At 46.5% G+C, this 27,635-nt stretch overlaps 1 protein-coding gene across 1 annotated transcript; it reads left to right on the plus strand.

Annotated features, from left to right (window-relative positions):
* PASD1 (PAS domain containing repressor 1) lies at positions 1–27,533 on the plus strand. The gene is given in 24 exon segments (XM_068411939.1): positions 1–41; positions 1,439–1,593; positions 2,162–2,253; positions 4,045–4,134; positions 5,256–5,376; positions 6,573–6,686; positions 7,354–7,472; positions 8,808–8,890; positions 12,601–12,707; positions 15,469–15,616; positions 18,499–18,580; positions 19,495–19,618; positions 20,378–20,487; positions 21,548–21,634; positions 22,581–22,739; positions 23,275–23,344; positions 23,347–23,477; positions 24,326–24,534; positions 25,335–25,392; positions 25,394–25,428; positions 25,883–25,991; positions 25,994–26,026; positions 26,029–26,094; positions 27,363–27,533. Coding segments are annotated over 24 exon segments (2,505 nt in total). The 5' UTR covers positions 1–9.
* Positions 27,534–27,635: the final 102 nt, after the last annotated feature.

Genomic DNA, 27,635 nt, shown 5'->3' on the forward strand with positions numbered 1-27,635 from the left:
AACGAACTGATGGATGAAGATGAGAAGGACAGGGCAAAGAGGTATGAAGGGATGCAGAGAGCATGGAGAGTGGCAGCTCTCCCGGGGGAGAATTGTAAATGCTGTGTTGTCCAATGCTTGAAAAAGTGCTTGGGACCACTGGAGTCAGAGGCAAAACCCCCATGCGGGCTGTATATAGTGGATCACAAACAGCATAATTAAGTCACCATTATCAAGCTTCTCATAGTGCTTGACCATCTCTATGACGGGTTAATCAGCTGAGTGGTCCTTAAATTACTTTGTTGTGCCCTCAGAATCTCGCATTATCCCATGTCTATTTACTATCTTGGTGCAGGACTCCTGACCTGTGATTTTATGGATGTCATGCAGTGCTGCCCACCTGGGGTAGAGTTCCCCGGGAAACTTAAGAGCAGTCCTGCTTTAGCACAGGTGTGAGTTAGTCTCCCTTCAGAGAAGCATTTGGCTCAGTTCTAATTAGTCATCATACATGAGTGCCTAAACAGAGATGGCTGTGAGTGTAAATGCTAGATCTGAGAACCTCCAAATGCCAACCTGAATATGAATGGAAATGCTTTCTGCATACCACACTTGGTCTAGATCACAGGAAGCATGTCTCATCGTGAATACACTTGGAAAGAAAATTAATTGCTACTGGAAGAGGTTGTATGAAAATAGGGTTATCTCAGATAGGAGCATTGGAAAGAACATTTTGGAAGAAACTGAATGGATTTGCTTTCTCCTTTATTGATTTTAATGGAGTGAAAACCCTAATAAAACATTCTTAAATTGTATTAAGGAAAGCTGGAAACTAGCCTGTGGTTTCCGCAGCCAGACTCTTAACATTCCTGGTTTCATCTGTCATGGCAGCAGATTTTCAAAACCAGATACAAGAGCATGTGCTTGACTTCATTCTGCAGTTGAGTTGTCTCTGCACAGTATTGTCTCTCTATAAGCTGCTTTTGCAAGTACAAGTCAGGGAATAAGGAATCCTTCGCATTTTGACCTTTATATGTGTGTGTACTAACTGCAAAACAAAAGTTCATAACAATGAGGAGGGCAAAACATGAGCATGTAGATGCCAGGACTTCTTTAATGGAGAAATTTTGCCCATAATACCTTCACCTCGTTAGCACCGCTTCTGATGCAATGGGATCTGCTGCTGAAATGTACATAAGGATATGGTCTTGCTCAAATGAAAGTAAATCATATTTGTTACCTTCAGGGGTTCCTCGCTGACGGTGAGCTCAGTCCTGCTGCAAGGCTCTAAGCACCAGCGAGGCACCTACACCTGAGCCTAATTTTAAACAAATGAGCAGTCCCAGCAGAGTTTAGATTCTTGTATTTAAAGTGTTTTCCTGAGGCAGGGACATTTACCTCTCCCTGAGTCACGCTGTGGGTCCTTCATTTTATTTAATGGCATTAACTGTCTGTCACCCAGGGCATCACGCAACAAATCTGAAAAGAAGAGGAGAGACCAGTTCAATGTCCTCATTAAAGAACTTTGCACGATGCTGCAGGGCCACGGCCACCCTCTCAAGATGGACAAGTCCACAATACTGCAGAGGACCATCGACTTCTTACAGAAACAGAAAGGTACCGGAGGGCACAGGCCTGCTCCTGTTAAAGGCACTGGCTCTGCATCTGCCCAGCAGCCAGTTTCCACTCAGAAGATAAAAACTGGTTTTCCCAAGCATCTAAGACCTCCAGAGAGGACATGAACCTAAGTGAGAGGCAGAATAAGGCCAGGGGAAAGGGGTTCCTATGTCCTATTCCCAGGTCTCCTGGGGTAGGAGGTGGCTGGGTACAGCCTGTCCTGCTGCCTGGGCACTCCTGTGAGCCTTCCTGAAACGGCTCCAGTGTTGCGGACACCCTCTGCTCATGGTGATGCTCAGTTACTCTGAAATTAGCCCATTGACCTTAATTTTTGAAGGATTTCTTCAGACCACCCAAAATGTCTCCTCTTCCTTTTCTTGTTTTCTAATGCATTTGTATCGTGATGGCACGGAAAATGACTGTTGCATACAAGAAGGCTTTGTGTGGAGAATGATCTGAGGATGATTCCTCTGAAAGCCTCTTAAAAGAAATGTAGTGTTACTTGAAAATGAAAAAAAAAATCCAACTAGCATGAGTCATGTTGCTTTTTTGATGTTTCCTCTTTAAGAAATCACAGCACAGACAGAAGCTTGTGAGATTAGACAAGACTGGAAGCCTTCATTTCTTAGCAACGAGGAGTTCACCCAGTTGATGTTAGAGGTAAGAAGAAATTAAAGCTGCCTAGATTAGTGAGAAGTAATCAGTTCAGTGGAGTAGTTCAGAGATATATAGTTCCTTTTCACCTGCATGTCCCAATGTTAATGATTTCTACTCTGCTGGCACATATAATACAAACCTGACAGAGACCAATGTTGTGCTAAATGCTTTGCATGCACAGAATTAAAAATATGATTGCTTCCCCTTAAAGATAAACAGCTTTTAATTTAGGAATGAAGACCAATTTGACCCAGATTTGGCCTGGTGAGAGAGGAAAAAGAGAATTGCCCTTCTCAGAAGAGCTGCTAGAGCTGGCAGTTTTAGCAAAAACTTGAAAGGGCCTGAAAAAAAAGCAGAGCAGCTCTCTTCCTCCCACATCCCATCAGCCAGGGTTTACTTTGCTGCCTTTGCTTCTGCTGCTGCTGTGCTGGTGATGTGAATGCCACCTCTTTTGCCCGGATTGCCTGTAAGTGCATTCAGGAGAGCGGCTCTCATACTGTCACCTCCAAAATGCTTAGCTCATCTAGAAACACCCCGTGAGCCTACATTTTTCCTTTCTTAAGGATGCGGCTTTGGGTTTGCATTGCATGCTCCTCTTGGCAGGAGGACGTCGCCTGCCCTGAGTGGGCAGCTGTTGCTCTTTGCCCCACCAGAAGAAGGGTGTATGCTGGGCTGAGCTGGGAGGTGCTGCAGTGTCTTAGTTATTCCTTTTCATCAGGGTGTCATGACTCACCTCCCTGGAAAAGTCTGTTCATTCTTTCTGGGAATTTCTCTCACCAAACAAGCTAGTTTGTTCCAGCTGAATGAAAACAAATTCACCCCCTTACAAGTGGCGGGAGCCCTTTAATAACTGTTGGTTTGCTGGACTATGTTAGACCATTGACCAGTTTACTTCAGTGTTTTTTTCCAGGAAAGACTTATTTTCAGCAAAGGCGGAGTATGACAGTGGGGTGGGAAGATGGTGAATCTTTGGCTCTCTGTAGCTAAGATGCAGAGCAGCCTAACAGTGTCTTTACAAAAGTTGGCTTTGCGCGCGATGCTGCGCAGAGATTAAACCTCCCAAATCTTGGTGTTAGAGAAGAATAGGGACAGACATTGGGTCAATGGTACAAGAAGAAGTTGTGAATAACAGGGAGAACACCCAAAGAGGAAAGCACATGCAGTGACTTCAAAGGAACAGAGAACTTTGACTCTAGGACAGAAACCATTGTGAATAAGAAAGGAGACACAAAACAAACTTTAAAATTAATGTGTCAGTAGCCTAACAAATGAGTGCTTTAAGCAAAGTAAATAAGGCTTTACATCTTGTCCATATTGTCCATAAATTGCTAAAAATACAGCATTGTATGATTTTTCTCTCTCTGCTTATCCATCCATCCATCCACAATGCTGGGTTTGCCGTGATGATATCTAACACCTCCTTACGCACCGAATTGGTTAACTAACTATTGTGTAATTCAGAATACATAATGAAGTGACTGAAGTCACTGGGATTGTGTAGGTGTAGAAATTCTAACCACCACTGTCTTGCTTCATGTTAAGTAAATACTCACTGGGTGAAAAATACAAGTCAATTTAATATTAATGAGTAAATAAGAATATAAGAATGTTGAATTAGACAGCATGTGTAATTTTTATTTTTCTGCATCGAACTATCATTTCCATAATTGATTTATGTTAGTTTTAGGCTGTTAGAAGCATCACCAAATAATAAATTAGTCTATTATATCTTAAGTTGTTCCCTTGCATAATTCTTTTTATTTTTTTTCTTTTTTACCTGCCTTTTATCATTAGGCACTAGATGGCTTTCTCATTGCTCTTACCACTGATGGGATTATTATTTATGTATCTGATAGTGTTTCGTCTCTACTTGGACACTTACCGGTAAGTTCTGACAACACAATGTATTGAAGAACAATTCCCCTGCCTTAATGCAGCCCCGTCACTGCAGGGCTGGGGCTTGGTTTTGTCCAAAGAAAGAGGCAACTGACTGTGGGTGGGGGATAAACTGACAAACTCTTAGGGAGTTTCTCAGGCTCCTGTGAATAACAGATTCTCTGACAGGGTCTGTGAGTTAGCTTAAAAAAAAAAAAAAAACACTATGCAAAATAACTGTACTCGTAGCTCACTGCTTGGCAGCACGTCTGAAGGAGGGTCTGGGTGGTGTTTATACCACCAGGTATATGGAAAAATCTCATGCTTGTGAAATCTGTGTGTGCTGAAGCTCTTCTCGGATAATTTAAAGATGATTTCAGGACTGAATCTATGCTCTTTTAATGCCATTGGGTTTTTCTACTTTGAGCCCATGGTCTTTAGTAACAAGTATGTGGCCTCACAGTTTTCTGGGATAATTTCTAGAAGTCCATTAGCTGTTGGGTGCAGAAATTTCTGCTGGCCCCTCAGAAGCATTTTTTATTTTTATGTGGTGCCAAGCATGAGGCACCAGTGATGCTATATGAGGGCAAATTTGAGCACACAGTTAACCTGGCTGAATGTCCTGGTGTGCAAAGAAACAAATATGTGCTGACATTTTGGTAGAACCCCTCTACTCAGGATGTGTGGGTTTATCAGCACTGAAACACTTGCAGGTCGAGCTGATTTTGCCAGATGTTCAGCCTAGAAGACAAATGGAGGATGTGAGGAGGAGCTCTCCCACTTCTGTCTCGTGCCTCCAAAGGGAAATGTTTGAAATTTTCATTTTTGATATGATATTTCTCATCATGTTGTATTCCTGTGGTATCAGGGATTCTTCTCCAGCTTGCGTCTGTCTGAACTGAAGGGCAGCCTCTGGGACCCATTCAACCTTTTGCAAATAGATAGCAACCCCGGCATAAAATAACCTAAGGGTTATATTCTGCCCTAGATCCATTTGCAGATTGACTGGGCTTCCTTGTCTTAAGCATCCACGCTAGACCGGCAGCGTCCGTGCTCTGCTGCGGGACGAAAAGGCGTGCGGTTGTGTCAGGCTGTGCTGCTGAACATGACAAAGCATTCTTTTGTATCAGTCAGATTTGGTGGACCAAAATATATTAAACTTTCTGCCTGAGCGGGAGCAGAGCGAGGTGTACAAGCTCCTTTCTCCACACGTGCTCATGACAGATCCTGTTGCCGCTGATTTTCTAAACGGTAAGCTCTGCTCTTCTCTGTCGGTCAGGGAAATCTGCCAAAGGCAAATGGCTCCCAGGGGAGCCTGCACAGGGCTCTCCAGCTTTTTAATTCTTCTGCCTGCCACTTCTGTTTTGCCACGGTTAATATTTCTCATTTTTAATGCAGCACATCATCTACTGTTGCTACATGCTCCCAGTACTTGGTCTTTGATCTGGACAGTCTTTATTTTACTGTCTGCTTTGCATCATAGGACAGGGAAGTTGCCCTCATTAGATATTTTTCCCAGGGCAGAATGTTGGACTGAGCCTGTGAAAGGAGTGAGGGGCTTGGGGGAAGGAAAAGAATAGGAGGAATCCCAAAGGGTTTTGGCAGAGTCCTTGTTCCTTAGGAAGCTTGCATGTCTCAGGACACCTGAGAAACCCTACATGTAATTTAAGCAACAGCCTTCCTATCTGAACAGTCCATCCAGATCTCTACTGCTGGCTGCTGTCCCATCTCTAAAATGTCCCTTTCCCCCAGAAAACGTCCCCAGCACGAGAGCAGGCAGCAGCATCTTCCTCGCAGCCATATTTCACCAAGCCTGTGTTGGGAGCCCCCTTTCCCGTGGGTTTACCGTGGCCGGGCAGTGCCAGCCTCCCCTCTCTGCTGCCCCATTAGTGTCAGTGGGAGCTGGGTAGCTGTCATGCTGGTGCTCTGCCCTGGGGTTGGTTTCCCTCTGGCTGAAGACCACATGGCCTAATCCATGGAGTTCAGACTTCGGGCAGAAAACTGAATAAGAGCTTGGCACGGTGCCCTCCACCATTAATGGAAAGGCTTAGGGTGACTTCAGTGCCCTTTGGATCTGGGTCCTACTGAGCAGTGCCAGAGCAGAGTACTGCGATATCACTGTACGGCTTCATGTGAAATCGTGCGTGCACAAAGTCAGGAGAAAATACCGCTGACCGATATTGCCAGGGCTTCACGCCCAGTGTAGTGGGGTGGCTGTAAAGCCATGGGAGAAGGGGTGAGAATACATTTCCTTAAGCAGAACCAGCTGATCACTGCTCCTAGTAGTTATATATTTACTTATGGGTATCCAGAACATGCCAGCTTGGTGTGCTTGGATAGCACAGCAGCAGGGTCGGTATAAGCACCCAGATAGATTCGATGTATGGAGTGTGCTAGCGTGCAGCCTTCTAGTAACGTTGTGTGTGTCTCCCTCTCTCTCATTTCAGCGGAGAAACAAATAGAGTTTTGCTGCCATTTAGCAAGAGGCAGCTTAGATCCAAATGAACCCCTGATGTATGAATATGTGAAATTTGTAGTGGATTTTAAATATTTTACTCATGGTAAGTTACTGCTCCAGCCTACCTTTACCTCTCCCCTTCAAATTGTGTGTTGATCTGTAGCCTCCTAAAGGCTGTGTTTCAGCTGAGAATGCCCCATAATCAGCAGGGGTGGAATGAGCTGTGGATATGTTTGAGATATTTTTCATGTAAAAGTGGTGGGGAGGCTGTTGGTTGAAGAGTGCGCTCTTCTGCATGCTGTGCTTAAAGGAGCGATACCAGACTGATCCTACCTCCATCTGAGCCACGGCCAATTGTAAAGCAGCCTACTTATTCAAATAATAACCAGCAAAATACACTATTCTGTTCTGCTTGTGGCAATCAAATGACACTTTTTAAAGATGAAATAGTTTGAGAAACCTGTAAAATCTTGAATCTTGGAAATGTTGAGCTGGAGAAAGGCTGATGAGGAGACTGTAGCTGTGCGCTGTCAGCTGCTCACAGCTGTCTCATGAAGTTTCCCTGCAAGGCAGGGGTAGGTGGTTATGACTGTGTAACTCGGAGCCTAAAGGGTCATGGTTTAAATAACATCATCATGTATAAGTGTGGCATCACCTTGTGGGTAGGAGGAGTTTGCTGCTTGGGTTTCGTCAGTCATTGTACCTGTCTTAACATGAAAAGAAAGCTCTCCTTCCTCTTCTTCTTAAATAAATTGTCTGGTTGTGTCTAGTGCCTACACCCTCCTGTAATGGCTTTGAGTCAGCTATTGCACGAGCTTTCAGGTCAGCCACGGAGGAGCAGATTTGCCTTGTAGCAACTGTTCGTCTTGTCACACCGCAGTTCTTAAAGGTGAGCGCTCTGCGACTGCACCTTCCCTTCCGCGCGGGGATCGGCCGGTGCTCAGCGGCGGAGCTGCTGCTGGCACCACGAGCTGCGTGCGCGGCTCTTGCGAGGGGAGCCGTGCTGCAGCAGCTTCGCAAAACGTACGTTAGGCAGCACAGATTGTGCAGGGGGTTGGTGAATGAGAGAGGACACCGCTGTGTTTGTGAGTGGGAGACGGCATAAGTATGCGTTTTGGAATGACGAGATACAAAGCAGGAGGTGCTTTTGAGAAGAGGCGGTGGTGTGATGGGGTGTCTCAGAGCAGTCAGCCCAGGAAGCACAGATACAAGGTGACCAGCTAAACCGCTTGAAAAGTTGCAGCCTTTAAAGAAATACGTCCCACCGCTCCTTTGTGTAAGAAGGCCACCCGCATCTTGAAACACCGGGCACACCGTGTTTCATGGACTCTTTCTGCTGGTCTGTGGGTGTCCTGTGGTGCAGTGCAGTGATGACGGGGATAACGACCGTAGGTGCTTGTTGCTCAAGAGAACTCATTGAAGCGAGTCCAGAGGGGCCATGAAGACGATCAGAGGGCTGGAGCACCTCTGCTTTGAAGACAGGCTGAGAGAGTTGGGGTTCTTCAGCCTCGAGAAGAGAAGGCTCCGGGGAGACCTTATAGCACCTTCCAGTACCTGAAGGGGCTACAGGAAAGCTGGAGAGGGACTTTTGACAAGGGCATGAAGTGATAGGATGAGGGGGAATGGTTTTAAACTGAAAGAGGGTAGATTTAGATTAGATCGTAGGAAGAAATTGTTTCCTGTGAGGGTGGTGAGGCACTGGCCCAGGTTGCCCAGAGATGTTATGGATGTCCCCTCCCTGGCAGTGTTCAAGGCCAGGCTGGATGGGGCTTTGAGCAATGTGGTCTAGTGGAAGGTGTCCCTGCCCATGGCAGGGGGGTTGGAACTAGATGATCTTTAAGGTCCCTTCCAACCCAAACCATTCTATGATTCTAAGAACATTAGCCAGCTCAGTTTGGGGCTGGAGCTGGTACTGTCATCCATCTTCAGATAGCAATATTTACAAAAAGCTGGGAAATTTTGCCTACAGACTGCAAGATGAGGTCCTTGGACTATTTATCCTAGCTCTGAAATTCAGCCCAGGGTAAATTATTCAGCCACTTTTCATCAGTTTATACGTCTATAAAACAAGGCTTATACATTCCTTAGAGGAAAATAAGTCAAGTGCTTTAAAAGCACTATATTCTGCTAGGGTTTGTTATACCAAGAAGATGCATCCTTGGTCTTGATAGACCTTTTGTCATTTCATAGAATTAAATGTCTGAATGTGCCAACTGTTTTGCAGGAGCTCTGCAATGTTGAAGAGCCATGTGAAGAATTTACATCGAGGCATAGTTTGGAATGGAAGTTTTTATTCTTGGACCACAGGTAAGAGATTTGTTTTTAGTCAGTGAAGAATAAACAAACTGTGGTTTAAAACCAGAAAACTTTGTGTAGCTATTGCCTGAGATCCAGAGTAGAGTAGCTCTAATTAAATGCAACTGAGTAAGTAATAATACTCTGAACTTACTTATTAGGCACCCTTAAATGCTTTGCTCTTTTCCATATTTTGGGCAAGTGTGAAATCATATAAAATGGTGAGAAAATGTCTAGAAAAATGTCTAACTTCACCAAGATATTAAGTCGTTAAAACTGAGCAGTGTGGGTCCTGTTCCCTGTATTGGTTTAGCTCCTTTTTTCCAGTTACAGCTTCCAGGAATCCTTCTAAATCTTTTGCTGTGTCAATAAACTTCTGATTTTCACCTTGAGAAATGATGGAATTTATAAAAATAAAAGAAAAAGCAGTGGATTAGATGATTTAGTTGCAGATTTGTTTCTGACAATGCCATACAGTGGGCTAGGATTCAGCTTGGTGAATGAAACAGACTGGAACCATTTTATTAAGCTGATTAATACAAGATTCATTTTCTTCAAAAGAAGCTGGAGGTTGTTGTTCGTTCTTTGACTTCTCTGTATTTGACATGTATGCATAAGCACATTGCAAAATCCTACCCTTTCCATTATCCCTCCCTTTGCAAGCTGTGCTAAGGTAGTCATTACTAGAAGTAGAAGACTAGTAAATAAGGCTGTAGGGGAAAAAAATATTTGGGAGGAAAAAGTCCTGAATATCATCGGCACATTTACAGCAAGAAAGAGAGAGAGTAAATACAAATGAAAAATAACTTGCATTTATATAGTAAACAAGATGTTTACCTCATGCATTGTACCTTGAAGCATGGAGGAACTGACCCTGCGACAGCCCTACAGTTAATGTGGTGTGGATTTGGGCTTATTATTCCTGTTGTCGAGATCTTGCTGGAGTGATTTTGTTAGAGTTTAGCTGGCCTGTCCAATAATGCACATTTTCAGAATCAGTTGATTAATGTTAAGATTCGTAAAAGAGCCCTAAGCCCCTTATTTCACTGTCTGAGGAAGTGAGCTGGTTTTCCAAAGGGCTCTGTCCCAGAAGCTCCTGTGAATGAGGCGAGCAGGAGCTGCTCTGAAACCTGTCAGAGAGTCTTTTGATGAATCTCGGTTATGACTCAGAGAGGAATCTCTCTGCGCAGGATGCTTGCAGCCACTCTGGTCCCACTGATATCCCCAGTGAGGAAACTGTTGCTACTGAGAGAAATTAAACTGATGCTGGGGCAGAATTTGTGACAGCCCCGGATGCGCACGGTGAGCCCAGACCCAAGAAGGAGCGAGGGATCGTGGGGGATGTCTCATTTAATCACCAGTTCAAACCTCTCTCCAGCACAGTCTGCAGGACGCTGTGAAATGTTGTTAGGTATTTTGCTGTTTCTTGCTTATTTATGATGTCAGCTCACAGCACCTGACGCTGAGGTGTGCCATCAGTAGGGGCAGAGGGTACCCAGCGTGAGCTGGAATCAGGACCTTTGCTATCATGACGACAGTGTAAATTGGAGTAAAGATAGATAACGCAGAAAGCACTCCATAAATCTGGATAAACATTAGAAAACTAGGAAAAAAACATATTCTGGGTCTACGTGTAAATATGTGTAGAGGAAGAAAACCTGTCAACTTGGATAAATGATCTATTTCTCTTTGCACTGTGGTCCTCTCCTTATTTTCCCTTCGTTTATTAAAAGACTGCATTGGAAAGGCTCTCTGAAAACTTTGCATGTCCACTTGCACAGCGAGTTGCAGGCCTCAAGGCTGGGACTGAAGCTAACAAGACACTTTCAAATTGTTCCACAAGCAAGGCAGCTCCTTGTCAAATGACAGATGAGGAGCATTTTGTGGTTGCTTTCTCATTTAAAGAATTCTGGTGAAAGTCAGGAAAGCACAATACTTTCCTGATCAGCTTAAATGTTTATCTGATGTGCATCTGAAAGACATTATTGTCTTGAATATAAGCATGTCATTAAAGATAGGAGAGACACTGGCACGTTCTGCCAAAGAGACAGCAAGGAAGGACACTTTAATAAATACACATATTATCATCATTAACAGAAATCTGGGTCACATGAGGAAAAGGAACACTGTGCTCTGTGAAAAGTTCTTTGAATAAATAAGGCTGTATTGTGGCAGAGACCACGGTGTACTAAGCACGCTCTGTTTCAAGAGATTTGCTATCAGAGCGTGTGGAGGACTGGCTCTTCCAGCCAGCCCCTTGTGATGGGACCCGAGAGCTCCTGCTGAGACCTCGATGCTCCTGGGGCGGCTGTTGAGCAGATCCTGGGCTGTGCTTCCTTTTCCTCTGTTTCCCATTTGGTGCCAAACTGCTTTGTGGTTGTGGGGAATGAGAGAGGTACATGACCTCTTTAGCTGAATAATCTATACCAACCCATGTCTCTCAAGAGTAGAAATGTGGAGCTGGGTCACTCAGCCAGGACAGGAGAACTTCCCATACTAATATCCAGAAGACTCAGGATTGCTCCATCCAATCCCAAATGTACTTACACTTTTTTGCTCATATTCTTGGCCACTTTATGGCATTCACCTTCTTTAAGAGGGTCACTCAACACACCAAGAGAAAGGCAGTGGGAGAGACACGTTTGACAGGCAGTGACACCTTCAGACTGCCCTGGTTTTGAATCATTAACCATTTCACTTACACACCGCCGCCTTATTCCTGAGGGACACGCTGAACTTGGCAGGTGAGCCTCATGCTATCAGCACATCCAGCAGCCAAAACAAATAGGCGGAGACAAATTAGCCCAAGTCCTGCCTCACCCAGTAAGTGTGGGCATTTGAGTTGGTGCAAGCGGAGTGTTACTGGAGCGCAAGGGGACAGAAGGAGGCACGCTGATACAGGGAGTAGAGGCAAAAACAGTGGTTTTCTCCTCACATTTTCAGTGTTGTTTCATAATCATAAGCTAGCAGACTCCTGTGAAGGCTGTGCATAAGCTCATATGTTGTTAGGACACCTGCTTAAAAAAAAAATCTCCATATTTTGCCTAGAAAATGGAAAATCTAGAATTGACAGCAGAATAGTCAGGTAAGTCATTGCAATGTGCCCATCAAAATACTTCCTCAATTCCTTCTCTACCTGCCATAGAAATAACAGTCCTTAAAATCAGCCCCTCGCCCGTTCTTATCTTTACTACCAGTATAGAAACACTTTTTTGCTGGTTATAATTTCCCAAAGTTTTCATGAGAACACTTACTTTTTCTTTTACCCAAACTGGTCCTGATGCACCTTGCAGCTTCCCACTTACTCTTTCTTCTACAGTTACTACCCAGGTGACATTTACATCCAACCCACTGGATAATTTTACTCGAATTATGCACACGAACAGCCGTAGCGTTTCTCAAGCTCTGTGTCTCACAAGCGTGCTTAATGAATTGAGTCACTTGCGTACGCACATGCCTTTCTCTACACCCACATAATGAATAGCCTGTGAAACAGTAAAACACACACCTTTTTCATTTTCTCAATTTTTTACCTCTCCCTCGCTGTTTTTTTTTTTCACTTGTACATGAAAATACATCGTTGTGTATTGAAAATCCACTCCTGATTTCTCTGCCAAGTTGAACGTACGAGATGGTTTTGGTCGCTAGTATCGCAGCGTGACTGCCAGGATGTCAAAGTGCCAGGTTTTGTGCTCACTCCCTGCCCTTTGCTTCCCTTCTAGGGCTCCACCTATTATAGGGTATTTACCCTTTGAGGTTCTGGGAACATCAGGGTATGATTACTACCACGCAGATGACCTGGAGCTTCTTGCTAGGTGCCATGAACACTGTAAGTTCCTCTCCCTCTGCAGCGTGCCTGTCTTTGATCTCATTTGTCACTCGTGTAAAAGCTGTTACTGTCATCGCAAAAGGCGTCTTTATCTGGGGCACAAGGGAATTCTCCCTTCCCATGACAGACTGTCATAGCTGATGCTTACCAGGGAGGTTGGATCCCTGCAGAATTCACTCAGATCAGGAACTCTTTGTGCAGGTTTCCCAAATTGACAGATATACCCTGTTTGAGCACAGGTTGTCTGAGAGTGAAATGAAATTAATAGATGGGAAGTCAGAACTTTACACCCTCTGCCCCCAGTTTGTGAGGGCAGCCCCAAACCCTGGGAGTGTTGTTGATGGTCACAGCTCCTGGAGTCTTGCTGTTCCCCTGGGCTCCAGAGTCAGCCAGGAGGCTCAGCTCACCAACATGCCTTCTGAAAGCAGCGTTTGGATCACCTGCCTGTGCAATTAGATGTTGTGAACCTCGCTTAACTATCAGTAAAATGCTTCTGGAGATTCAAGCTCTTTTTTAAATAACCAAGTACTGAATACAGATTCCTTGTGGGTGAAGGTGGCTCGTTTTTGGTTGACCTGGAAGTAAAGCAGAAAAGTTCAGTTCAGGCTGATGTGTGAACACCAGAGAACGTCCATGAAGTTCATCTTTGTGCAAGGTGAAATACTGTGACCTGCAAGAGCGCAGGAGGAGCCAGGGCAGAAGGGGCATTTAGCCCGAGTCCTGCGGCAGGGCAGCCCGCTGCTGAAGCACCATGTCCTGCTGAAGGCTGGAGCTGACCTGAGGAAGGGCAAAAGGTGGCAGCAGACATGGTCTACTATTTATTAATCAGTGTGCTCTTCCCACCAGATGAGCATATGAGATGTTTTGTCCCTGAGACTGTATTTTTCCGTTTTGTACCATGCACTTCAGAGTGAGATACTGAGCCAGAATGAGGTCTGTCCCCCATCTGGTTTGCATTGCCAAGCACTGTAATGAAAAGTAACTGCGCACTTTGTAAAATGCGTCTAGGTAATCAGATATTTCGCCAAGAAATATTACTTATAGGTTTCCTGTTGGGCAAACCCTCTGTCTGTTTGTCTCTCTGCTATCTCCATTTGAAAAGAGAGTTTTTTGTCAAAAGGAAACATGGACATCCCAGAGAGTGGAGAAAGTGGGATGCTGTAGTTGCTCTGAGATGCAGAGCAGGGCGATGCAGGGACACCCAGAAACTCCAGAGCCCCCCAGCACGCTGGAGCTAGACAAGCTGCTTCATCTCTGAGTTGAAAAACCACCCCCATCTCTACCACTTACACGTATAAGATGTTAAAGAACCTAGTAGAGGATGGAGAAAATGACTTCTTCTCTGAATGCCAAGTTGCCCCACTCCACTTTCCTGCAGGCTTTTCTGCCCTCTCAAGGCAAAGTGCTGGTACAGAACAGGCACTGGGGAAGCAGGTTGCCTGGCTGAGCACCCAAAGGAAGCTGGGAAAGGGGCTAGATGCAAGTTGTGTCAAGTGCAGCAAGGGTGTAGGTGGGAATATTAAAGGAACGTTTTAATTGCTCTCAAGTACAGTACTTTTTAGTGCTGTTTGCTTAAAAGACCATTCAGACAGAAATGAGCTGCTTAGCGAGACAATGTCCTTTTGGTAACATGTGCGTGCAGTTTGACGTAGACACTTACTACACTGAGGGTGGGCTCAGATCATTCAGCAGAGAATCTATTTCATGATTCATGTTCTACATCTCTACTAGCCCCGGATCCCCTCTTACACATCATAGGGGTATTTGCACAACACACCTGAAGGAAAGGCTCTTTTAATCTTACTGTGCAGGGGGACAAAGTAAGGTGCTGGCAAAGTGACTTGTAGAAGTTGCTTCAGGAAATCTCTGCCAGGACTAGGAGCTGAGTGATCCCCAGCATGGCGTGTTAGCCAGAACACCTCCACTAAGTGCTTCATCTAAAGCCCATCACTGTTAATGGGATCACTAAAGAAGTTAGTCCTGATATTTAACAAAGTGGAGAAGTACAAGTGAGTCAAAAATACTTGGGTTAGTGTGGCTTGGTAAGTTCCCGTTCATCAGGTTGACCGCTCTGGGCAGGCATCTTGCCTACTATGAAGTGAAATGGGTTTGCTTAAACCACGTTTGTATTTTACTTTGCGTTAATTATGGGTATTTTAAGTGAGCATGTTTCATTTTGTACTCCCAGCAGTCTGGGAACAATTAATGTGATTATTTAATGTAGTTCCCCTCATTATGTTCCAGTTGTATTACACCACTTGAGATTTTTCTGGACATACCCTGATAATATGTACCAGGTCTGGTATATTTAGGTCATCTCGCGGAAGAAAACTCTCAGTTAAACTGCTAAAACTCCACTATCTTACTGTTTTGTGGCATTATAAGGATCCTGACTTCAAGCCCCCAGTCTTTGAAATGCATTCTCTTGTACTTGTGAAAGGCCAATACTTTGTTTAATTATTGTTATTTATGCTTATTTCAGAGGAGCCCAGGAATAAGTTATAAGAATATAGCCAGTTACACAGTTATGCCAATTATTAGTTACAAGAACAATCTCAAAATAGCAAAGCACACTCTTGAAAATCAGTAGCAGAAAAGAACCCAAATAAAACCTCAGTACATGGTTGTGATCATCTGTTGTGTTTATAAAGCCATGCAGTAGCAGACTGCGAGAGGGGAATGGGACCGAGTGGGTTTTCTGATCACCTTTGCACCATGCAATTTCTGTTTGCTATAAATGCCTGCCTTTTTTGTTTAACAGTGATGCAGTTCGGAAAAGGAAAGTCCTGTTACTATCGGTTCCTGACAAAAGGGCAGCAGTGGATATGGCTGCAGACACACTACTACATCACCTACCACCAGTGGAATTCCAAACCCGAGTTCATCGTTTGCACTCACCTGGTAGTTAGGTAGGAGCAAGCACCAAACACTTCACAATGCGTGTCCCACATGCTCAACAATTACTTTTTTCTAGTTCTGGTTTGTGTTAACCAGATATTTGCTGTGCATATTGACACGCTAAGATGGTGTGTAATTCTATAAAACTGTTATGATGGGGAACATGGGGAAAAGCATAATGTGTTTCCATCGCTTTTTTTTTTTTTGGCAACTGGGCCACAAGCCTGGAGGCCACTGTTGGCCAAGTCTATCAGTGTGTGTCACGGTTTAAAGCTGGGCTGGCCATTGAACCAATGGCAGATGCTCTCTATTGACCCTTTCCTCCCCCCAGAAGGGGAAGGAAAAGAGAAAAAGGAGAGAGACTTAGGACTGGAAAGTTAAAACAGTTTTAATAAACAATAACAGTGAAAAAGAATAAAATAATAATAATGGCAATAATTAAATGCTACAAAACCAAGATCGAGCTCCCCCGATGTTGGTCACATCACCACTGGCGCTGCAGGGGAGGTTCTGGGAAGGCTCAGGCTGGACTTGGTGACAGACGGGAACTGGATTCAAGAATGCACAGATTGGGATCGAAGGCAGGAGAAAAACGGACAGAGTCCTCTTTGGATGCCGGCCATAGAAGAAGAGAGCGAGATCTCAAGATCCCTCAGCTTTATACTGAGAATGACGTGTATGGGATGGAATACCTTGTTGGTCGATTTTTGTGTCACCGGTACTGTCAGCTCCTTGCAGAGGTGCAACCCTTCTACAGCTCTTCACTTGTGGATAATGAGGAATTTTGCAGTGACCTTGGTTTCTATAGGAATAAGTATAAGCAAGAGCCTTTCTGCGTACCGTTCCTACCACTGCCTTAGTAATAACTGTAAACTCGGAGCGTTATCAATCCTAGAAGCGGACAGTGTGTGAAAAACATGCAGTTGGTTTCAGAAAGTGCAGTTACTTAGAAGAAACTTAACTGAAAGGAAAAAATCACTGAAAGGAAAATTGGTTCTGTTCTAGTCCAAACCAGGACAGTGTGTTACATTCCCCTTTTATCCCGAGCGATGACATGGCCACAGGAAGAATTAAAGCTGTTAAGAATCAGACGGCTTTATGGGCGTGAATGGGATCATAAATCTCCTATGAAACCTTTTGATCAAAGCTTTAAATATTTATGAGTTGAAGTTAGCTGCTGTCCTGCTAGCCTTATTCCTCACCTGAAATTCAGCCCAGGATCCCCCTCTAGTGGGAAGCTGCTTGTGCTTGGTTGCAAACCCATGCTGGAAAGCAGTGTGTGCGTGGGATGCTCTGTGATCTGCACCTTCTGGAGGGGAATCTGCTTGATCACCACCGTCATCTCAAAAAAGATTGTGTTAAGACTGACAATATATTGACTAAAGGGCTTGAAAAATAGTGACATACTGGTTTGCTCTATTAACTTGAGTAAACATATTGCTCACTGCGTCTTTCTTTACTGTCAGGAATCAATTTGTGAATTTTTTTTTCTCGTCCCCCTTTTTCTTGTCCAACATCTGGAAGAACAAACACTAATAAACTGGGATATTCTGAAACACAGCCTGAGAACACCTTACACCACTAAACAGGTCTAAGCAATTAGAGCTGTGTGTGCTGATATAAAGTATATGTCGAGTGCTATCGTAACCAAGTGTTAGATAGAGAGAGTGCTTCTGAGTTGTGTTGCTTCTGCCATCCTTCAGGGAATTCGGCTTCACTTTAAGCTCTGACTTTATTGCACATGAACTTGTTTCTTCTGTCTGCTTCCAGTGCCTCTTAAAGCTAGTGATGTAGTCCTAAATACATTTTGAAATTCAATTCTGTCTCATATAGTTAAGGTTTAGAATATATTATTGAAGCACACAAGTTAAAATGTGATTTCAGGGAAATTCATTGCCTACAATGATATCAATGAGTTCAGTTCAGCAGCTTCTCTTGCCTCCCACAAAGGTTATGGCACATTAATATTTGAGCACCCTAAATTCAGGCACCTTTCAGTGCCCACGATCTGCAAGCACTCAGAGAGTCTTTAAAACATCCTCTCCAGTTTATCCCAGTGGTGAATCATGTGGCATTGTTTAGTGTAAGTATGTTATTATTATAGAGAAAAAATAGTAAGGAAAGCAAATACACACTTTTAGAGGCACATTCCTGGGGATTCCTGCACCTCGCATTGCGCCTGTGTGGCTGTTGGTTTGTATTCAGAGCTTCCACCGGAGTGAGGGACGTTAACTCAGATGTAGCATGCTGCACGGTGCTCTGCACACCCTCAGAAAGAGGGGACCTGACCTCCTCCTCCCCAAGGCTCTGGCATAGGGCTCACTGAGCTACCGTACAACATGCAAAAAATTGATTCTTGATCATCAGCAGGTTAGGAAATGAATGTACATTTACTATGGCAGTTTACTTGCACAGAAGCTGTAGGATCATTTTTCTGCCTGATTATGGAAAATGTGAATCTCCTGTATTAGGAAAATTGTACTGAGGACAAAGAGACCCATTTTGTCTTCAATAACCAAGTGCACTTTGCTTTTAGATTGGTTTTGCTCGAAGGCATCCAGGGCCAAAATTTGCAAAGGAGTATCTGCATTTGTGCTTGGAATGATTAGTGCAATTAATCCTGTAGGCTCTGCAGTCCTGGGCGTGGTGGGACTGGGACTCTGCCCTGGTGTTTCTAATCTGTGCATATTCAGCATGTACAGTTACTCACAGATTGCAAGGCTGTATGATGATGTCCCTCTAAGCACCTTGTATATGAGAGTGTGTGTGTGTGGGCTGTGCAAAGCTTGTGACTCAACATGAAAACTGTAGCAATCTGTATGGTAGGATAGTTACCATACAGTAGACAACATCCAGACTGAAAAAATGGATTTTAATTTTTTTTTTTTTTAAGTTATGCAGAAGTTCGAGCTGAAAGAAGGCGAGATCTTGGCCTTGAAGAGTCATCAATTGAACTGGCATCCTCTTCTCTAAAGGTACCATGTCCCTTCACAGTTGAATGAGTAGGTGTTTAAACCAAACTGAGCAGTCACTTACCAATCTTAGGAAAATACCTGCTCTTTCTTCTCCTTCTCCTTTACTCCTGTCTCCTTCCAAGCCTTCATTTGGGTTATGACTCAGGCAGACCCTGAGAAGTTTTGCACTGCATGGCTCTAAACTGCCTGTCTTGGTTTCAGGCATATAACTGCAAATTCAGCAGTTGCATTGCTGCCGTTCTGCTCTTTGGTATCTTTCTGAGACTGTTACACAAATGATTGATAGGTTAAACCACCTCAGTTCAGAAGCAAGGAGGTTGTAGTGAGGCAGGTGTCAGCCTCTTCTCCCAAGTGACAAATGATAGGATGAGAGGAAATGGCCTCAAGTTGTGCCAGGGGAGGTTTAGATTGGATATCAGGAAAAATTTCTTCACCAAAAGGGTTATCAAGTGCTGGAACAGGCTGCCCAGGGAAGTGGTGGAATCACCATCCCTGGAGGGATTTAAAAGATGTGCAGATGTGGTGCTGAGGGACATGGTTTAGTGGTGGACTTGGCAGTGCCGGGTCAACAGTTGGACTTGATGGTCCTAAAGGTCCTTTCCAACCAAAACCATTCTATGATTCTGTGAGTGTCCCAGGACAGAAATGTGTGGCATCGCCCCAAGGGCAGAGGTGCCTGGGGTGTGATCCTGAGGGTCCTGTCTGCCCAGGGATGCCTGAAGGCTTTAGGGTGAACATTGAGGGGCAGACCGAATACTGCACCGGGGTTTGGTGGTGTGGTGCTGCAGTGCTGGCCCTCTACGCACCCAGTCTGTTATTTTTCTCTGCAAACAAGTGGTCAGGGAGGTGGAGGTTTCCTCCAGCACCATCCTCTCCTGCTGATGATCTGGCCGTTTGTGCTTCGCTCCCCACAGAGCCACAGCAGCTACCTGGACGTGGGGCAGTGCGGCAGCAGCCAGGACGCCAGCCGGGAGGGAGTGTCACTTTCGTCCCACAGCTCCCGGCGCTCCTCGCACACAGCCCTCTCCGACTCAGCGTGTAGGTGCCAGCGTGGGGGCGAGGAGTGGGCTGGAGGGCAGAGCAACCTCCAAAATACTGGGGTTCGGCTGGGAGTGACCAAGTCAGGGTGGGAGGGGGGGTGCTCATCACCAGGACCGACATACTGTGCCATGACAAGTTATGGAACGGCAGCAGAGCCGCGGCCACGTGCTGCCTCCTCCCTCTTAGCCCACCGCCAGTGTGAGAGCAGCTTTCCTCCAGTTTTCCACCAGCTGAGGGTTGTGGTTGTTCACTGTGGCTCAGGGGACAGGAGGTGACTTGCTAAGCTGAAGCAATTTGATCAAGCACCCGAACCTCAATAACAAAACTTTTGTGATGGGGTAGTTTGGTCCCTGTAGGATCAATCCCTGAAGAAAGAGTGCAGAAGGCCACCTGCCTTCATGCCAGCACCCATGAGTGCCACTCCTGCCCTGGGGACAGCAGGAATGTGACCACAGTGCCTGTGTGTGCGGGGCCTTGGGTGGGAGCCGACTCAGGGCTTTTCTTGAAATGCTTGCCAGGGGCAGAGTGGGAAAGCTCATCTGGAGACACCCATGGAGGGAAGGACGAAATGGGGCGTGAGCATCAGAAGGGAACCCCGCAAGTCAGGGCGGGAGCCAGAGGGACCATGGATGGGCAGCTTGGGGACCCAGTTTGGCAGCGTTTGGGTCGTTGCTCCTCTGCGTACACGGAGTTCAGGCTCAGCCAGGGTTCCCAGGCACGGGACTGCTGTATCACAGTAAACCATTTCTTTTCCAGCCACGTCATCCATGCGACACACGGACACCAGCACGCCCACCCGGCCGTCAGTGCCGGGGGGACAGGCAGAGAAGGCAGCCCTGCGGCTGGCATCAGCTGGAGGCACTCAGGTCAGTGGTCCCTGCAAGCAAAAGCCTTTCTGATGCCATAAAGAAATGAGCTTCACAAACCTTGATCTTGTGCTCAGAGAGGCTGGATCCCCACCTCTGAGTGATTTTGCCCCCTACTCCGCTCTCGTGAGACCCCACCTGCAGTACTGCGTCCAGCTCTGGGGCTCCCAACATAAGAAGGACATGGAGCTGTTGGAGCGAGTCCAGAGGAGGGCCACGAAGATGATCAGAGGGCTGGAGCACCTCTCCTATGAAGACAGGCTGAGAGAGTTGGGGCTGTTCAGCCTGGAGAAGAGAAGGCTCCGGGGAGACCTTATAGCACCTTCCAGTACCTGAAGGGGGCCTACAGGAAAGCTGGAGAGGGACTTTTGACAAGGGCATGAAGTGATAGGATGAGGGGGAATGGTTTTAAACTGAAAGAGGGTAGATTTAGATTAGATCTTAGGAAGAAATTGTTTCCTGTGAGGGTGGTGAGACACTGGCACAGGCTGCCCAGAGAAGCTGTGGATGCCCCCTCCCTGGCAGTGTTTAAGGCCAGTTTGGATGGGGCTTTGAGCAACCTGGTCTGGTGGAAGGTGTCCCTGCCCGTGGCAGCGGGGTTGGAACTAGATGATGTTTAAGGTCCCTTCCAACCCAAACCATTCTGTGATTCTATGGTTTCTGTGAGCGTGCAGGGTCTGAGCGTGGGGTTTCCCGGGGCCATGGGGAACGCTGCTGGCTGGCAGAGCCGGTGGAGAGCTGCGAGCGGCTCTGCTGCTGCTGCCTTTTGGGGTTCAGTTTGCTCCTCCAGGCCAAATGCCTTCTCACACCGCGAGCCCACTTTTCTTGGGGTTTGCACATGTGAAATGGCCTTTATCCAAAAATGGATGCTGACACCGAGGATTTGCAATTAGCAGGGGGCATGCAGGAGCTTAAATTCTCCCTCCAGCCTCATCCTCAGGTCTCCACGTGGAGCTGTCTAATTCCTTGTGCTTGTTCATCACTGCTATGAGCTGGTATCGCACCAGCTCTGCACTGGAGGTGCTATGGACCTACAGTAAGGCGAAGTTTTCGTTTCTAGGCCATAGCAACTCCTCAAGCCCCTGGTGAACACCTCCCTCAGCATCCCGTGTCTCAGCCGGCAGTCCCCTCGCAGCATGCTGTGATGGTACGTGGTTTTTTTTGTTAAACGCGCTGTGTGGCCAGTCAGCGGGGCAGGCTTGGTGCTCCAGTTCACTGCTGGCTGGTCCCAAGGTGACGGCAAGGTTTCAGTGCCCTTTCTGTTGCTGTTCTGAGATTTACCTGCAGCCAAATTATTGCAACCAACTTATTTTCAGCGAGGAGACAGAGCAGGTAGACACCCAAGGAGATAACTTAGGAGAAGGTTTACATTTGTCAAAACCATTGGGGGGCTGCTGAAGGCTCATCTCTGAATGGCTAGCAGCTAACTGCAGGCTGATAGGGTGCTGAAGAGTTTTATTGCCCTGGTAGAGGAAGGGGATGTCATGGAAGGTCTGAGTTGTTAGGCCAGAAAAAGGAAAAAAAAAAAACCACAAGAAAAATGTGGGAGTCATAACCCTAACTATGAGGCCTGTCCTCAGAGAGCTTTGAGGTCAGCGTAGTAAACATTCAGACTGTAATACAGGGATTGAAGACAGCCAATGTAGGTGTGAAGGATGGATCCCAGGGTGGGATTACAACCTAACTTGGGCCTCACATTTGGCAAAAATAATTAGCAGCACAACTGAAAGCCCAGCCTGGAGATGTGGCAAGGGTTTGCAGGCAGTGTCTGCCACAGAACACAAGTGGTCCAAAATCAGCAGGGTTTCACACTAAAGGGACAGCGGAGTCCTGTGCATAGACACTGCATCTGCACAGGAATTTAACAGACCAAGATCTGTGGAGTAGAGACACTGAGCATGAGCCAGTTGCCCTGTGTCTCTGGAAGTACAGTGGTGCTTTGGTTAAATATGCAATTGCCATTTTTTTTTTGTCAGCGTCATAGTTTCTATGGCAAAAGCTGAAAAGCAGTTGTTCTTCTGAAGCCAACATCACTATGAACGTGAGTAGCAGGGCTGGTCCTACCCTGTGATCTTGTTCTCTGTTCTCCGCAGCCAGTGTACCATTTCCCCACACAACTGGGGATGATGCATCAGCTGAAAGAGCAGCTGGAGGAGAGGACTCGCATACTGCAAGCTGACATCAAGACGCAGCAAGAAGAGCTCCATGTGATCAAGGAGCAGCTCCAGCTAGTGCAGGACTCCAACCTGCAGGTACCCGCTGCCCCCCGGGGTTCCCAAACCCACAAACCATTCGCTTTTCCTTTCAGCACGTAGATCGGTAACAAAATTGTTGGTGGCAAAAGCATTTAGAATGAGGTCTGGATAAATTGTAGCTTGTCTCAGATGTGGGAGTAGCGTCTCCCAAGATATGAGTGGCATCAGTGTCTGCTTAAGTATTGAATCAGTAATTTTCATTATTAGAAAAGAACACAAAGTAGACCCCCCCCAGGCACAAAAGCTTGGCAGTTTGGGGGCTGGTTAGTGCTGCTGGATCCACAGTGCCATTCCTGCAAAATGCAACAGCGTAAAGGGAGCTGGAACGGTTGTGGCTCTGAATAAAATACTTGGGGCATAGCTAACATTGATTTATCTATTATCATGTTCACTTTGCCCCTGGATTTAGAGATGTTTCTGCTAGCAGTGTTATATGTGTTGATGGAGACAGCCTGGGAGGCCAGAGACAGTATCGCCAGGGCAGTACAACCACCATATCGAGCTGCGACAACTCATGTGTCTTTATTTGAAGATGCTGATGCAGCAGCCGATCCCCGTCGTCTTCAACAACGTGCAGCACCCGAGCCCCAGGAGGCCACCGCCGGGGATCAACCCAGCAGACCTACAGCCAAGAAGTCACAACAGCAAGGCCTTACGGGGACGAAGCACTACTGCAGCACCCACCTGCCGTCACCACGCCAGTTCCTCAGGGAGCCCTGCAGCACGGCTGCCCAGGTCACTGGCTTCTTCGTTGTCTTCATTGTCCCCTTTCCTGGCTTTTAAATACTTGTCTGCCGTGTCCCCCCTCCCCGTGGCATCTCCTCTGTGCTGGTTTTACTCCGTAGTTGGCATTACAAAACTTGTGTTGAGAGTCAGTTGCAAATGATGTCGGTCAACTGTAAAAATAAAAGCCAAGTAGCCTAAAAGCATTAAATCCTGGGGACCACTGGAGCCGCCCTGGGGACCGGAGAGAAACTGAGTGGGAGGTTTGGGCTCATCATTTGCTTCTGTTTGAGCATGGTGCTCATTTGTAGCCAGTGCGAGTTGTGACTTCATAACACAGGGAAGTAGGTGTAATTCTAAAAGATTCATTTTCTTCTGCCTGAGAAGTCTTGGAAGGCTGCTTTGAAAAACAAGTTTGTCATCACTAGCCCTGAATCCACTATCTAGATGATCATATCTCCTTGAGAAAGAATTGTGGTGTCTAAAAGCAAAAAAAAAGATGAAAACTACTTCTTTAAAGGAAGGATGAGAATGCTTTCCTTGGGGACTTCAGATTTGCACTCCTAGTCCCCTCTTCAGCTGGTCTCTTCTCCCTCGAGCCCTGCATGCCCTTACCCTTGTGCTCTGGTTTCTCAATAAAAACTTTTTTGCTCCTCCCACTGGGGATCCCGGCTCTGCCATGCAGGGGCAATTAAATGCAAACAGGTTGGGTTGTCCTGAATAGATAATACTGTTCCTACTGCTGTGTTCAGGGAGAATATCTACTTCTCCTTTTCCCATCTGCATACTGGAAGCAGTTATTTTAGCCTCCTATAGAGGGAGCTTTAAAACTTACATGGGTGTCTATGTCTTCATTTCAGGTACAGCAGCAGCAGCAGCAGCACTAATAGAGAGGAAGCCAAGCCCAGCAAACGTGTCTGCCGGGGCAGAACAAGCATTTCAGTGCCCCTCTACAAACAACCCCGTGGTGTTTTCCCAAGCGCATCCCATTACAAGTGGCTGCACAGATGCCGGCTGATGGCAGCGAAAGGCAACCACAGTCTGACTACAGCCAGGACAGGAGCCTCAGGTAGGAACGCAGCCCTGCTGGGACCGTCCTGATGGCGGTGATAGGAAATAGCAACATCTGGGTGGCGGGGAGGGCAGGCACGTCTGGGCTCAGGGGGTGATGGTCTGTGTGGTACCACAGCAGGGGCGCAGGGATGTTCCCTCCTGCGAGATCTGCGTTAGTGGTGAGCCTGGTGTGTGTGCGAAGTGGGGTGCTGTGCACACCATGCTGTACCCTCAGGGGCCTGAAATCCTTTTTCCTTCCATATTTTCATTAATTGGCCATTTGGTCAGTAACATTTGGACATCTGCTGCTGTCAGAGTGAGTGAAGAGGGAAAAAACTAGCAGGGACAAGGCCCTTTCCCAAACCTGTGTCTGCTTGCTCTGAAGCTCCAGGATGTCCTTTTCTCCAGCCAGAGACAAGGGCCATGGCAAAGTCATTTTTCTTTACACAACGATGGAAACAAATTGTATAAAACACATACAACTGCCAACCAAACTCTTCAACCACCTTTCAGGGAGTTATCTGCGAGACACTGCCTCCAGGATCCAGGCGTTTCAAAGTACTATGTAAGGAAACAAGATAAACCCTGGAGGTCTCACCATCTAGAAAACATGCTTCTTATATAAAAGATTTAGCAAGTTTTAGCTCACATCTGTGAGTGCATTAGACGCAAGGTGAATAATAAGGCATCCATTTTTTTCAGGGTGATGGTTTGTATGCTTTCAGGGAGGATTTTGAGGGATTTGTTTCTAGAGACTGACAGTCAGGAGTTTGGACCTCTCCTTTCCCTTCCCTATCTGTTTCTCCTCCACCACAGGATGCTGTTGGATCAGTCTGTCCAAGCCGTGATGCCCGCCGCCAACGGCAGCGGCCAGTCCACGCCGAGCAGGTGCCAGCAGGCAGCAAGGAAAGTGGTCTTTGTTTCATGGGTGTTTAGCAGGGCACTTGATGGCACTGAAATTACTTCGAAAAACTTGGACATGATCACACAAACACAAACCGGTCTCAGTCTTAAAAGAAACAAAAGCTCAGCTGGTTAGGAGAAAAAGTAATGAGAATATTTTTTAATTACAAAGAACTTTATGATAGCTAAAATGCTTTGGAAAAATATTTTTTTAACCATTTTGTGGCTTTTGCAAAGCTTAAAATGCCTATCAAGTCATGGAAGAGTATGTACAGCCTTAAAAACCTTAACTGTCTGCAGTTCCAGTCCATGTTTGAATGGGGAGGGAGAAATCTGGGGCTCTGCATGGTTTGACAAACCCTGCTCCAGTCTGATTCCTGCAGCATCTGGGCTCCCCAGGGCCTGTGTCGGTGGTGGGTCTGGGTTTGGGTTCTCATGCCTTATTTTCCTCCTCGTGGCAGATTCGTTGCAGAGCAGCAGATCTTGCCTCCCCCAATACAGATGCAACCGATTACCTGTAGCACCATCCGACCTCCAGCCCCATCACCCGTTTTCTCCCCGTCTCTGATAGATCCCCCCACACCAGCTTCACATCGCACCAGGCAAAACACACCGGTTCTATCTCCACCAGTGGCCACAGCAACAGGTTCAGCAGCACCGTCTCTACCTTCAGGTACGGAGCTGGGACAAGTTTGTGAAGATGCACAGGGGTGGCTTTGGGGTTGGGTTGGTTTTTTTGAAGAAATGGGGCTTATCTGGCTAATCAAACCTGGTCAGTGCACTCACATGTCCTCCATTCCCATTGTATCTGCACGTACCCAAGTGCTCAACCTTTCCAGGCTGGCTCTTCACTCGTTCAAGGCCATATTTTCTAACACGAACTCAGTTAATCAACTTAGTCCAGAAGAAATATCCCAGTTCTTCGAACACAGCTTGTCATCCAGCGGAGCTCTGGTGGGAATCTTGCTGTAGACATGAAACATGATAAGGGATAAGCTCTTTGGAAAACATGCTTCCTGCTGTTATGTCTCAGCATAGCAAGTTTTTTTATCAGCTGCGGTCACTGCTTTCGTTTAATAAATGTGTGTTTCACAACACGAATCTCTGGAGAAAGCGATTTTGGTTTTTCAAAGCACAGCTTCATCAGTGCATGCCAAACCAGTGATGCTGCCAAGGAGAGGGGTTGTTGAAACTAATAGTTAATTAGTCATACACTCTCCAAGAGTTGCCTGGTTGGCAGACGTAAGTTACGGTCCTCCAGGCGAAGATGGTAGAAAATAAAGCAGGAGGAGTAGGTACAGCTGAAAGTAGCCATACAGTGGGACAGGATTTAGAGTAAGAAATGAATTGTTGTTGTCAGCAAATGTGGACATGAGCCATCCCTGCTTTGGGTACATTGAGGTCCTGAGGACTAGCAATATGGACAGCAGAATGATGATGCTGGGGGAGATAAATAGCTCCAGGGCAACAGAAAACCAAGCTTTGGTGCCACAGTGCCTTTAATGGGGGGTGAACCAGCAAGTCCAGGCCTCTGGCATACCAGCCACAGGGTGGTAAGTGGACAAAGTCGCTCTCCAGCCTCTTCATTGGTTGCCTGAAGATCCTTCCCATGGAAGATGGAAGTTGCACATCCTGCAGGTTTTACCTCACGTCCAAGTAGCTTTTGAAGGTCTCCATTCCTGCTGGGTGCCCCGTGGGGCTGGTAGGACGGATGGGTCGTGCTTCCCCTCTGTACTCTCCAGGCATTGTTAGTCAGGCTGATAGCACCAGCATCCCATGCTGCTTGTCCACAACTCATACTCTCCATGGGTAGACGTTACCTTTAGGACTTTGTACTCGCACGACCCTGGGTAAACGCCTCATCATCAGCCCTGCAGCAAGAGAGGGAGCGGATGGGTGATTAGGGCAGGTCTGACTTGTCGGATTTGTGTCTCCTGACAGATGCAAGGTCCCGAGCCGGTGCCTGGGGTTCCAACGCAGCACATTTTCCAGCCACCCCACACCCTGCAGCAGAACCCCCTGAGCTACTTCCTCCACCCGCAGCAGCAGAGCCGCCGTGCACAGGGCCAGGCCTGCAACCTGCCGGACCTGCCCGAGATGCAGCTGCCCTGAACGCCGGCGCCGGGAGGCAAGGGACCACCTTGGCTGCAGCTGCTCGGCACCCCGGGCGCATGCGGAGGGGAGGACGGCGCCGTCAGAGCACAGGATGGGTGA

The sequence above is a fragment of the Nyctibius grandis genome, chromosome 13 (genome assembly GCF_013368605.1).
Source record: "Nyctibius grandis isolate bNycGra1 chromosome 13, bNycGra1.pri, whole genome shotgun sequence".
NCBI lineage: Eukaryota > Metazoa > Chordata > Aves > Nyctibiiformes > Nyctibiidae > Nyctibius > Nyctibius grandis.